The sequence below is a fragment of the Macaca mulatta genome, chromosome 1 (assembly GCF_049350105.2).
Source record: "Macaca mulatta isolate MMU2019108-1 chromosome 1, T2T-MMU8v2.0, whole genome shotgun sequence".
NCBI classification, from domain to species: Eukaryota; Metazoa; Chordata; class Mammalia; order Primates; family Cercopithecidae; genus Macaca; species Macaca mulatta.
Genome location: NC_133406.1, coordinates 196,953,136 through 196,966,269, shown reverse-complemented (window position 1 = coordinate 196,966,269; position 13,134 = coordinate 196,953,136). Strand labels below are relative to the sequence as shown.

The 13,134-nt window shown below is 47.7% G+C and overlaps 3 protein-coding genes across 42 annotated transcripts in view; 2 read left to right on the top strand and 1 right to left on the bottom strand.

Moving 5' to 3' along the window:
- Positions 1-6,360, top strand: part of KDM4A (lysine demethylase 4A) — a 57,731-nt gene extending 51,371 nt beyond the window's left edge. For all 5 annotated transcript variants that reach the window (XM_077960306.1, XM_028834645.2, XM_077960314.1 and 2 more), the window contains 3 exons: positions 4,505-4,624; positions 4,908-5,000; positions 5,118-6,360. In XM_077960306.1, coding sequence (XP_077816432.1) covers positions 4,505-4,624; positions 4,908-5,000; positions 5,118-5,258 — 354 coding nt within the window. In that variant the 3' untranslated portion in view covers positions 5,259-6,360. The remainder of the gene's footprint in view (positions 1-4,504; positions 4,625-4,907; positions 5,001-5,117) is intronic.
- The window catches only part of MED8 (mediator complex subunit 8), a 417,118-nt gene that overhangs the window by 328,280 nt on the left and 75,704 nt on the right, over positions 1-13,134 (bottom strand). The window lies entirely within an intron of this gene.
- ST3GAL3 (ST3 beta-galactoside alpha-2,3-sialyltransferase 3) overlaps positions 8,418-13,134 on the top strand; it is a 232,697-nt gene continuing 227,980 nt past the window's right edge. For 34 of the 36 annotated variants that reach the window (XR_013403186.1, XR_013403184.1, XR_013403181.1 and 31 more), the window contains exon 1: positions 8,418-8,575. The gene's annotated coding sequence lies outside the window, so the exon portion shown is untranslated. Of the gene's footprint in view, positions 8,576-8,663; positions 8,969-13,134 lie in introns of those variants that run through there. The other 2 variants (XM_077960461.1, XM_077960441.1) reach the window with 2 other exon arrangements.

The window sequence follows — 13,134 nt, the reverse complement described above, 5'->3', positions numbered from 1 at the left end:
TTTTTTTTTGAGAGATCAGGTCTCACTCTGTCACTTAGGCTGGAATGCAGTGGCTATATCATAGCTCACTGCAATCTCAAACTCCTGAACTGAAGTGATACTCCTGCTTCAGCTTCCCAGGTAGCTGGGACTACAGGCACATGCAACCATGCCTGGCTAATTTTTAAATTTTTTGTAGTGACAAGGGTCTTGCTTTGTTGCTCAGGCTGGTCTCGAACTCCCAGCTTGAAGCAATCCTCACATCTTGGGCCCCCAAACCACTGGGATTACAAGAGTTTGAGCCACCACACCTGGCCCTTGCTGTAATTTATTAAGCTGGTACAGTATGCCAGGGGCTATGCTAAGTGGTTATTTCAAGTATCTCTTTATTTTCTCATACCCACTCTGAGAAGTATGTGGTATTATCTCTAACTTACGGTGGTTTCAGTACTCCATTTTCTACAAGTTAGAGACCCCAAAGAGCCTGTGTTTCTCTGGGTTACATCTAAAAGTATTTATCCTTATTAGAAGTTAAAGCAGATTGATTTAAAATAATCAATTTTTTTAGATTAAAAATAACTTTTCTAAAACAAAAACAAAAGATTGCCATTTTCCTGCAATTTTGCAAATCTCTTTAATGTCACTTTTTTTTTTTTTTGAGACGGAGTCTCTGTCGCCTAGGCTAGAGTACAGTGGCGCGATCTTGGCTCACTGCAAACTCTACCTCCTGGGTTCACGCCATTCTCCTGCCTCAGCCTCCTGAGTAGCTGGGACTACAGGCACCCGCCACCGTGCCCAGCTAATTTTTTGTATTTTTAGTAGAGACGGTGTTTCACCATGTTAGCCAGGATGGTCTCGATCTCCTGACCTCGTGATCCTCCTGCCTTGGCCTCCCAAAGTTCTGGGATTACAGGCGTGAGCCACTGTGCCTGACCTTAATGTCACTTCTTGATTCAATCTATTGTGATACACTGTTTAGGTTAAAGTATAGGAAGAAAATTCAGCTTTGCACAGATATGTAATTGGAAAAAGGAGAAGTTTTTTTTGTTTTTGTTTTTTAAGATAGGGTTTCACTCCCATCACCCACATTGGAGTGCAATGCAGCAATCTCAACTCACTGCAGCCTCCGCATACCCGGCTCAAGTGATTCTGCTGCCTCAGCCTCCCAAGTAGCTGGGACTGTAGGCGCCTGTCACTGGTGCCCAGCTGATTTTTTAATTTTTTGTAGAGATAGGGTTTTGCCTTGTTGCCCAGGCTGGTCTCAAAACTCCTGGGCTCAAGCAATCTGCCTACCTCAGACTCCCAAAGTGCTGGGATTACATCTGTGAGCCACCACACCCAGTCAAGGGAGGTATTTTAACAGTCTTTTGGGTAATTGTGATTATTATTCTCTGACATCCACCAAAACTCAATGGAAGTAACAACTTTTTTTTTTGTTTGTTTTTTTAAGAGATGATGTCTTGCTTTGTTGACCAAGCACTTCCCGAGTAGCTGGGACTACAGGCATGCCTGGCTATTTGTAGAAATGGGGTCTTGCCATCTTGCCCAGGGTAGTCTCAAACTCCTGGGCTCAAGCGATTCTCTTGCCTCAACCTCCCAAAGTGCTGGGATTACAGGTGTGAGCCACTGCTTCTGGTAGGTTCTTAAGTTAGTTGCAGTGTGGAATCTGAAAGGTCAGTGAACGTTTCATACTGTTAACACTAAAACCCACTGGTCTCTTCTGAATGGATCTTTCACCCATGCATCCTTTTATAACATCATACATTGATCATTTAGAAAATATTGGTGCACTGGCCTATGGATAGCCTCTAAATGTTGTTAAATATTATTATAATTTTTTTTTTCTTTTTTTTTCAGACAGAGTCTTGCTCTGTCGCCAGGCTGGAGTGCAGTGGTGCAATCTTGGCTCACTGCAACCTCCACCACCTGGGTTCAAGCGATTCTCCTGCCTCAGCCTCCCAAGCTGGGACTACAGATGTGCGCCACCACGCCCAACTAATTTTTTGTATTTTTAGTAGAGATGGGGTTTCACTATGTTGTCTAGGCTGGACTCAATCTCTTGACCTCGTGATCTGCCTGCCTCGGCCTCCCAAAGTGCTGGGATTACAGGCGTGAGCCACCGTGCCCAGCCATAAATGTTTTAAAAATTACATTTGTTAGTATCACTAATAATAATATAAAAACTTGGAATTTTGGGAAGCTTCAAGCTCACAGTTGTGAATGCCGCTTCTCTGAAATGCTAATATTTGCTTGAAAGCCTGAATTTTATTATTGGCAACAGATACCGACTCTTGTTTTCCTTGATATGACAGGCGTTCACTTAATTCGTTTTCAAGAAGATGTCTGCCACATACCTAAGTCTGAAAAGCCACAGTTTGTCAGTCACTTTTTTTCTTTTTTAAAATTTTATTTCATAGAGTGTTTTAAAGACAGGGTACCGCTCTGTTGCACAGCATCACTGCTGGAGTGCAGTGGCATAATCATGGCTCACTGCAGCCTCATCCTCCTGGGCTCAAGCAATCCTCAGCCTTCTGAGTAGCTGGGACTATAGGCACGTGCCACCATACCTGGCTAATTTTTTATGTTTTGTAGAGATGGGATCTCCCCTGTTTTGTCCAGGCTGGTCTTGAACTCCTGGGCTGATGCGATCCTCCTACCTCTGCCTCCCAAAGTGAGGGATTACAGGCATGAGCCACCGTGCCCGGCCCAGTAATTTTTTTCAAATAAAACTGGTATTCCATGAACAAAGCAGCTAGTGTAATTCACAACTCAAACAACACAGATATATTTCTTTGAGACAACCAAAAGTGTTTTATGAGGACTTAACACATGTACTCAATGATTCAGATTTAACAAAATTAATAATTTTTACTGCTTCATCAAGGGATATGTTACATGCAATTGAGTTTTTGCTCTTTTCTCCTAAATTATGAGTGTACAGTGGTGAAAAATGCAATAACAACTAGTAGAGCTTGGGGTCAGTGCCTTGATGTGCACTCAGGTGCCAGCATTTGTACCTATCCTAGGTAAATGACAACACAGTGACAAAGGCTAATAGTTTAATATTATAAAAATAGTCATGTCTCACTTGCTCCCTGACAGTGTCTCAGGAACCCCTCAGAGGTTCACAGACCACATTTTCAGAAGTGCTGTTATAGGAGGTGGAACTGAATTGCAGAGAACTTAAGCAATTTATCAAATACCAAACATTTGAGTAGTTAAATCTTAGAACACCTCAGATATTGGGTGGAGGAGGCTGTAGTTTATGCCTAAGTGTTAGATTGATACAAAATGTATTTACTGATTACCTATTCAATAAATAAGTAGGGAACTGTTTCCACTCAACAAATGAATGGTAGCGTGATTGTAAGAGCAGTTGTGAGCATCCACATCCTTTTAGACTCACTGCCCTGCCCCTCTCTGATTTTTATTTTTTAAGCCATGTCCCTAAGGACCTTCTCTCAGGTATACCCATCAGACCTTTCATTCAGCCAATATGCTTGTGTGTTAACCTCCCCCCCATATACCAAGCCCTATGCTGGGAATACGATGAGGACTTGGGGTACTTACCTGCTTCTGGAAGGAATAAAAGTTCTGAAGTACTTTGTCAGGTCCCATGGTAGGTGATCCTTTCTCATCTTTCTTGTTAAGAACATATTTCTTGGTTGGGCACAGTGGCTCATGCCTGTAATCCCACCACTTTGGCAAGCTGAGGCAGGCAGATCACCTGAGGTCAGGAGTTCGAGACCAGGCTGGCCAACATGGTGAAGCCCCGTCTCTACTAAAAATACAAAAATTAGCCGGGCATGGTGGCATGTGCCTGTTGTCCCAGCTACTTGGGAGGCTGAGGCAGGAGGATTGCTAGAACCCAGGAGACTCCATCTCGGAGTCTCGCTCTGTCGCCCAGGCTGGAGTGCAGTGGCGCAATCTCGGCTCACTGCAAGCTCCACCTCCTGGGTTCATGCCATTCTCCTGCCTCAGCCTCCCGAGTAGCTGGGACTACAGGTGCCCGCCACCATGCCTGACTAATTTTTTGTGTTTTTAGTATAGACAGGGTTTCACCATGTTAGCCAGGATGGTCTATATCTCCTGAATTCGTTATCTGCCTGCCTCAGCCTCCCAAAGTGCTGGGATTACAGGCATGAGCCACCATGCCTGGCCAAGAAAAAAACATTTCTTATAGTTGAGTATGGTTCTGGTATTTTTTCATGGCAGAGCCCTGGAGAACCCTCAGGGGAACAGTTGAGGGAATTTAAGAAGGACTCTCGATTCTGGCACTTAACTCCTGTGTTTACTAAGTTTATTATAGCTTGATTTTTTTTTTTTGGTCACCTAGAAGCAGGAGAGGGCAGAGATAGGGGCAGACTTTGACTTAGCAAGGTCTTTAACATTTTTCAGCCCAGAGAGCTGCCTTGCTCTCTAAAACAGTTACTTTGTCCTGGTTCACTCTTCCCTGAGTAGAGGACAGTTACCTTTGTGTGCAGGTGGACCTTCCTTTCACCCTCCTTCCTTCCTGTTTCCTCAGAGCCAGGACTGTCTCCAGTTGGGTCCTCCTGCTGAAGGGGAAGTGGTCCAAGTGAGATGGACAGATGGCCAAGTCTATGGAGCCAAGTTTGTGGCCTCCCACCCTATCCAAATGTACCAGGTATCCATAGGTTCTACCTTTCTAGGGAGTGGGGGGTGCTTGATTAATTCTGTGCTTCCTGTTGGGTCAGAGGCAAGTCTTTGCTCTTAGGAGAGCTAATAGGCTGGTAACCCTTTCAGAGCTAGGGGTCTGTCCTGTGTCCAGTCTGCCAAATGTGAAGTAAGGTAGTCCTTATTTTAGTGTGCTAACTCCTTCCTTTGACTGTAGGAGACTGCCACTGTGCATGGGAACCAGGGAAAGAGTCAGGGATATCCTAGCCAAAAGGCCTTTGTTTCCTTGGTAGGTGGAGTTTGAGGATGGCTCACAGCTTGTGGTTAAGAGAGATGATGTATACACACTGGATGAAGAGCTTCCCAAGAGAGTCAAATCTAGACTGGTGAGTATTTTCTGTGTGTCCCCAGTTCCTGTCTTGGAGGGAGGGAACAAGGCAAGGATGCATCCCTTTGTATTTTTCTTAGGGTAGCTGACATTTGGCTTGCTTATTCTTCTATAGTCAGTAGCCTCAGACATGCGCTTCAATGAGATTTTCACAGAGAAAGAGGTTAAGCAAGAAAAGAAACGGCAACGAGTTATCAACTCAAGATACCGGGAAGATTATATTGAGCCTGCACTATACCGGGCCATCATGGAGTAGGTGCTTCCAGGGTCCAAGGAATTCCCAGCCATCCAGGCAAGAGCACTCTGGGTTCCACAGCACAGCAGACATGGAACTCTGAAGTCTCTGAAAGTGAAGTTGTAAAAAGAAAAGGAATGAAATAACCGACCCATCATCCTCCCACCCACCCTCATTGCATTCCGCTGTAGCGAAAGGACGAGCCGTTTCTGGGCACGTGGCAGCAGTCGCTGATCTGCCAGCTACGGGGCTGAGCACTGGAATGCTGTGGCTGCACTGGCCCCAGTCCATAGAGGGGTCAACTGTGCTGGCTGGACTGGCTGCCCTGTTCCTGGCCTAGGACTTAGCTTCATAACTATCACCTGCACCTACTAGGCTGAGGTGCTGGTACTTGCCCCAGCCCCTACTTTTGTATTTATATGTGTGTATGTGTGCGCGCGCGTGTGTGTGTGTATGTATGTTTGGTCTGGACCAGCTTCTGCCAGCCCCTGGCCTTTACTTTCTTCCTTGCCTATGCAGGGCAAACAAAATGTGAAATTCTGCCCTCAGCTGAGCTGAGTAAGGGCTCCTGGGGGTTGGCTGGAGATGGGTGTGGCATCTGTCCAGGCCTGGAACAGCCTCAAGACAGTGCTGGCAGAGCTGCAGTATTGAGATGCTAAGGAGCTGATGCCACCTCTTTGTCTTCCCCTGAAGGAGAACATGGGGATAACATGGGTGTGTGCCCACAACACTCTAGGTGCAGAGCCCCTGTGGCAAAGTATTAGAGGGTGTGGGTGGGGATTACCCTGAAGCGGGGATTTTAATGATGGAAGCAGGCAGAGCCTGGTGGGTGATTCTGTCAACAGAAAATTGCAATCATGCAGGGGCTTACTGTAGGGTTAGGACGAAAAAACTGGGGCCATTGGAGGCCCACTGTGGGTGGGAGGGAGCTGATTTTGGGGTGGGGGTGGGACTAGAGGGCAATACTGAAGGGGTTAAACAGGTTTTTGCTCCTCGAGAATTTGTTTGCCGGGCCCAGGGTTGGAGGGCTTCACACCAATACCCTGTGTATACAAGAATCAGATTTATAATACTTCCCCTTTTTTGTTACGTATGAACACTATAAACCAAATTATTTTGAAAACTGGTGCATCACCTTGTCCTTAGCAATAAAATGTGTTGAGCAGAGGATTGGCTGTCTGCCCCAAGGAGCCCAAGTGGTCCACGTCAGGCTGGGGGTGTATCTAGTCATAGGCTCTGGAGCAGGGCTGTGTTTTTGAAGACAAATCAGTAAGGCAGTCCCTAGGAAATTCCAGAGAGTGGGTCCTTTGCTTGTCAAGCTCTGTATTAGGCCAAGTATGGTGGGTCATGGGAACAAGGACACTTCTGGCTCTGAGCACCTCTTTGTTGTGCTTGCTCTGCCTTAGAGACAGGCAGGATGAGGTAACAGGAAGCACCAGACCAATGAGTCCTCTCAACAGAGTATCTCTCACTGCTGCCCCATTTGATACATCTTCGTTGAGCTGGCCTAAGTTCATGCCAGTATCTGTGTTATATACACATTGTGGAACCAGTGTGAAGAACGGGGTGCGTTTTAGGTGCTTGAAAAGCAAGGGACCCAACCTCCAGTGGGATCCTCAGATTGCTCTCCGAGCTGTCTAGTTGGTGAGAAGCTTCCCTGGGGGAAGATGCAATCTCCTTTGGCTGGTGGGTCCCTGAGGTCAAACTGGACAAGGATGGGGAACCATAGAACAGGGAGGGGGGCAATGAAAAGGTGCAGGACTTGGGCGCCCCGGAGCTGCACCGGCTGGCCCTTGAACAGCCAGGCACTTCCTGAGGCATGGCCCTGTCCAGGTGCGGGAGAGGCTTGGGTCAGCTCAGCTACTCTGGATGCTTCCTTGTGCCCCTGCGGGTGAGAGGTGGTTGCTAATGTATCTCATTGTGAAGAAAGGTGCAGGAGGTGATCTTTTTATGTCAGCTCCCTCCTGGGGCCCAGAGAGGGAAGTTGGCCTTCCCCCCCCCCCGCCCCCCGCCCCACTTGAGGATTCCCAGGGGATGTAGCAAGGGAGGCTGGGCAGAACCAGGCCTTAATGGATTGGTGAGAGAGCCCAATTCACTAATCCATCCATCTTTAAAAGAGAGGAACACTTCACCAGGCTTTTTACACAGGGTCCCTACCTTTCTCGATGACCCCACTTCCTCCAGCGGTGGGCGCTGGGTTTAATCCCAGCAGTTTTTACTCAACAGCTGACCAGTTTTCCAGAAACCACTTTTTATTTTGGTCAACGTAATAACTCTTAGGAAACCGCAACTCAGGTGATCCAAATCACACAGACCGGTCTATTCTCCCCCCTACTGGCTGCCTATGCAGTCGGGTCGACCTCGAGAACTGGCCCCAGTCAAAAGCGGCACCTCCTGGTCTGCCAGTCCCTTCCTGCCTTAGGCAGCTCCTCCCAGAAGCCTTTTTGTAGGGCAAACTGCCTTCCCTCAGTAAGGTAGGGCCTTTGGATCCAAGGTTGCAGTTTAAAGACCACCCCAGCTTTGTTGAGGAATACAGTTTTAAATCCCGCCCCAGGCGGATAACACCAGGGCTCAGCCGCAGGAATGAAAAACTGGGGTGGGAGGGCTGCAAAGTGTAAGTGGGGCTTGGAGGCCCTGTGCCATGCCCGGACTAAAAATGTTCTACGAGTCTCTTAACGCTCATCTCCGTGCCCCCTTACCCACCAGGGCCCACGGAGGTCTGAAGCTTTCGGCCTCAGTGAGCGGACTGGGTGCGCTCACAACCTGGAGGGCGAGATGAGATGTTCCTCGGTGTGAAGTGGCGGTGACTACCCCAGCACTTTGCGTTCCCCGCGCGGGCGACGAAACAGGCTCTCGAGGGGAGAGAGCCGTGCGTCCTCTGGGCCGTGAAGCCGGGGGAAGAGGGTTCCTCTAGACGGCTCGACGTGCCCGGGAGAGACACCCGCGCTGAACCTGCAGGCTGTGGCGCTCCACTAGCGCGAAGCTCTAACCCCGCACTTGCCGCAGCTCTGGTCCCGTGGTAGGCGGGGTGGGCGGGCTGGCAAATCCGCGGCTCCTGCGTCTATTGGCCTGCTCGGGGCAGCGCAGCTCCGCATTGGCCAGGTCCTCGCTCCGCCCGGCTTCCGCGCGCCCATTGGTCGCAGGCTCCCGACCGGGTCGCGGCCGCGCGCTCCGCCCGCCGCTGCGTCCCCACTATGGCGGCGCCCATGCAGCCCACCGCGTCGTGGGCGCCCGCCGGGGTCCCCCGCGGCTGTCGCCGCCGCCTCCGCCGCCGCCTCCGCCTTCCTGCCCCGCGTCGGGCCGGGCGCCACCTTCCCCCTGCCTCCCTCTCCGCTGTGGTAAGGGCCTGCCCAGTGCGCTTCGGGGCGCGATGGCTGACCGCGAATAACGGTCACCGCGCCGCCCCGCCCCTCCCCCGCCGGCCGCGGTTCCCGGGCTGGGCGGGGCGCGGAGCCCGCGCGCTAGTGCCCGGGAAGGAGGGGTCGGGGCACGGCCCAGTTGTCCTTCGGGCTAGGGGCCCGGTATGGGGATGACCTCGCCTGGGTGGGGGCCGCCGAGCCTGGGGGAAAGGCCGCCAGGACGCGGGCCAGGAGGTCTGAGGTCATCTCTGTGCGGGACCCCGCAGCGCTGCGCACCTTGGCGCAGAGCCCCGACACCATCATTCGGGCCCTGCTGTGGGAAGAGGAAAGAAAAGTCCAGGGAGCGCCTGAGCGGGAATCGGCAGCGTATGGGTAGTCGTTGTCATTGCTTACTGCTCTAGGGGGGGCCAGAACCGGGGTCAGTTTGATCAGCAAAGTACGCCTCTCTTGCTTCCTTTCCTTCTGGCACTTTCCCCCGTTGTCTCCTCGGTGCTTTTGCTTGCAAGAGAATATATCTTAGAGAGAAGAGCAGATTTGGTTAAGAGAGTGTCCCATGAACATTTTGGATTCCTTTTTACAACAATGTCCCTTTTTATGATTCCTCAGTAAGCCTCATTTTTGTTTATGTTTCCTTCACGTATGAGGAAGGAGTGAAATCTTATAACTGAATGTAATTAATTGAATGGGGGACCAGTGAAGGCAGCTATTACCTCAGGAAGTAAAATACTCAAAACTTTTCAGTGGATGTACTGTGAATTATAGATAGCTGGACATGAAGGTAGGAAAAAACTCTTACTAGGTTACTAAAAGTAAGATAGTCCCCATGACAAATTAGGTTGTTTCTAAGTCAGAATTATCTTGTAGAGATGATCACTGAAATGTTTGGTGTACTTTCAAGTCAACAGAGGATTAAAAGGAAGCTGGCACAGAAATTTATTACCAAATGATATTTTCAAATAATCTTTTAAGGCAATAACAGCTCCTCCTATGATTAGAAATTCTTAAGAATATTTTGAGATACTAAGTGGTGAATCTCTTCATTTCACATGTCTGTCTAACCATGGCTTAATAAAAATAAAATATTAATGATGAAACAAGGCATTCATGTTCTTAGAGACTAACAGACTTTGTATCAATCAATGGAACGCCTCTTGAGTATATGTTTTATGCAAGGCATTGACTGAGGGGAAACTCAAAACCATTTAAGATAAGAAACTTGTTCTAATGGGCCTATAATATAGTTGAGGGAATAAAGCACACACATGACAGTGATAACTATGATATGGTCTCTAGAATTCCAAGATGGTAGGTACTATGAGAAACCGGGAAAAGGAGAAATCAGTGTGTTTGAGGAAGGTTTCACAGGGAAGCTGAGGCTTGAATTGGGTCATGAAGAGTGGGTAGGCCTGGCTGGATGAAGAAGAAGTGAGCAGATGAGAAAGTGAGGATGGCAAAGGTGCAGGGGAACCTGAGATGCTCATGGGTGGTTGCAGGGAGTTTCTTAGCAGAAAAAGCAGGATATGAGGTTGCACAAAAGGTGGGTTGATGGCATTAATCCAAGAGGTACCTTTGTCCTGTATGGTGCAAAGAGTAAACAAGTAATAGAATTTATTTCCAAGGAAGCTGGAGCTAACTATCAGGAATATGGTAACACTTTACTTACCATTGTCACTTTTTCTTTTTTTTTGAGACAGGGTCGCCCTCTGTCACTTAGGCTGGAGTGCAGTGAACATGGTTCTCTGCAGCTTTGACTTCCTGGACTCAGGCAATCCTCCCGCCTCAGCCTCCCAAGTAGCTGGGACCACAGGCAGGTGACCTGGCGAATTAAAAAAAAAAAAAAATTTTTCTTTGTAGAGACAGGGTCTTGCCATGTTGCCCAGGCTGGTCTTGAACCCCTGGGCTCAAGAAATCCTCCCACCTTGAGTTCAAGACCAGCCTGGCCAACATGATGAAATCCCGTCTCTACTAAAAAACAATACAAAAAATTATCCAGGGGTGGTGGCAGGCGCCTGTAATCCCAGCTGCTTGGGAGGCTGAGGCAGGAGAATCGCTTGAACCTGGGAGGTTGCAGTGAGCTGAGATCGCGCCACTGCTCTTCAGCCTGGGCAACAAGAGTGAAACTCAGTCAAAAAGAAAAAAAAAAGAAATCCTCCACCTCAGCCTCCCAAAGTGCTGGGAATATAGGTGTGAGCCTCCGTACTCAGTCTGGCATCTGCTGCTTTTCTTTTTTTTTTTTTTGAGACGGAGTCTCGCTCTGTTGCCCAGGCTGGAGTGCAGTGGCGGAATCTCAGCTCACTGCAAGCTCTGCCTCCCGGGTTTATGCCATTCTCCTGCCTCAGCCTCCCGAGTAGCTGGGACTACAGGTGCCCGCCACCTCGCCCGGCTAGTTTTTTGTATTTTTTTTAGTAGAGACAGGGTTTCACCGTGTTAGCCAGGATGGTCTCGGCCTCCCAAAGTGCTGGGATTACAGGCTTGAGCCACCGCGCCCGGCCTGCTTCTTTTCACTCCTACTGTCATCACACTGATTTGGGGCCATTGGACCATTCCTGTGAATTACCACAGAAACCCCCTAACATTTTTTTCCTTCCTCCCCTCTATTATCTGTACTGCCATCACTTCCAAGTTTGTCACTTCTCCAGCCAGGACTTTGAATGGCTCCCCATTATCTGTTGGGTTAGGCACAGACCAGCCTGGCATGGGCAATATGGGCAAACTGATTTCTTGCCATTCTCATATTTTTCCAGGTCAGTGGAACTATTTGCTCTTTGTGCTTTGCTGTTTGTACTCTGTATCTTTGCTCATGTTGGCTTTTTCTATCTTAAGTAGTCTCCTTGACCCTAATTGTTCTTATGTGTGTTTCAGGGCCATTTGATACAGAACTTCCTTTGTGAAGCTTGTCTGTACTTCTCTTCCCATCTAGATGAGATGTCTCTCCTCTTTAAGTTTAAAGTTTAAACCAACATAACATTAGAGTCTGCCTTTTTGCGATAACTGCCTTAAATCCTGCTTCTACCCACAATATAAGACTGAAGCTATTTCAAGACATAGACTGTCCTCTTCATCATCCAACTTTGTACATAGTAGGTACTTGGCAAATATATTTTATATTGAAAATAGCTTTGAACCAGGATGGACGCAAAGATAATTCTTTATCCAAACAAAATGTTTGTCATTAAAATCTATAAATAAAGTTGTTTATGTGAGAGAATCCCTTACTGAGAGATCTGTATTGATATAGATACCTTGGATTAGGTTGCACTAACAAAAACCTCAAGACTTCAGTGGCGTAACAGAACAAAACTTGACTTGTCATTCATGTGATGTGTCCAGCATGAGTGTACAGGAAACTCTTCACAGTCACTCAGGGACTGAGGCTGATAGAAACTCCATCTTAATATGGTACTGCCATGACCATTTTGATTAAATGAAAAGATAGTGGTCAAGTGGATACTGGCTTTTCAAGTTTCTGTCCCACTATGGCACATGTCACTTTCATTCACATTTTCATTAGCCAAAGCAAGTCACAGCCATGCCTAACTTTAAAGAAGGTTAGAGAATTTCAGTGTTAGCATATGTCTGGGAAGCAAAGAGCCAGAAATACTTGGTGCATAGCACTAATGACTGCTACCTCGTCTATGGTATCACAGCCCATTGAAGATTAGAGGTAGCACATCAGATGGGCTGCTAGAGGCAAACATTGACAGTAGCAAGAAATGATAGCTCTAATTAGGCATGGGGTAGTGGTAGATTCAGAGTCAAAACTCTTACAAGCACTTGTAAGTGCTCACAGGCCAAGGGTGTTGATACAAGGGCAATCTGTTACATCCCGGTTATAACAGTGATTCCTGAAGAATGTCTTTTACAAAACTTACTGTGTTACAGCATTCTTAGTAACAAATACAGCAGTGGTTCTGAGATAGCAAAAAATAAAAGTTAAATTATATTCAAGGTATTCAATTTATAAGAAATCGGGAAATGTGTAATAATTTTAGGTGCATTTTCACTCAAATGGTGAAAATTAAAAAATAATCTTAGTTTAGGCCAGGTGCAGTGGCTCACGCCTGTAATCCCAGCACTTTGGGAGGCCAAGGCGGGTGGATCACGAGGTCAGGAGATCAAGACCATCCTGGCTAACACGGTGAAACCCCGTCTCTACTAAAAATACAAAAAAATTAGCCAGATGTGGTGGCGGGCGCCTGTAGTCCCAGCTGCTCAGGAGGCTTAGGCAGGAGAATGGCGTGAACCTGGGAGGTGGAGCTTGCAGTGAGCCGAGATTGTGCCACTGCATTCCAAGCCTGGGCGATAGAGCGAGACTCCGTCTGAAAAAAAAAAAAAAGAAAAAAACAAATCTTAGTTTAACCTTACCGGTTTAATTGAACCTAGCCAACTTGGTATTTGGGGAGGAGGTGAAAACTTTTGACAGACAGTAGAAACAGTACCGGTTGGAGCCCTGGTTCAGGAGACAGAAGATTTGGGTTCACATCTTGGGTGTTCCACTATTAATAGTTGTCTGACATTAAGCAGGAATCTTATTTTTG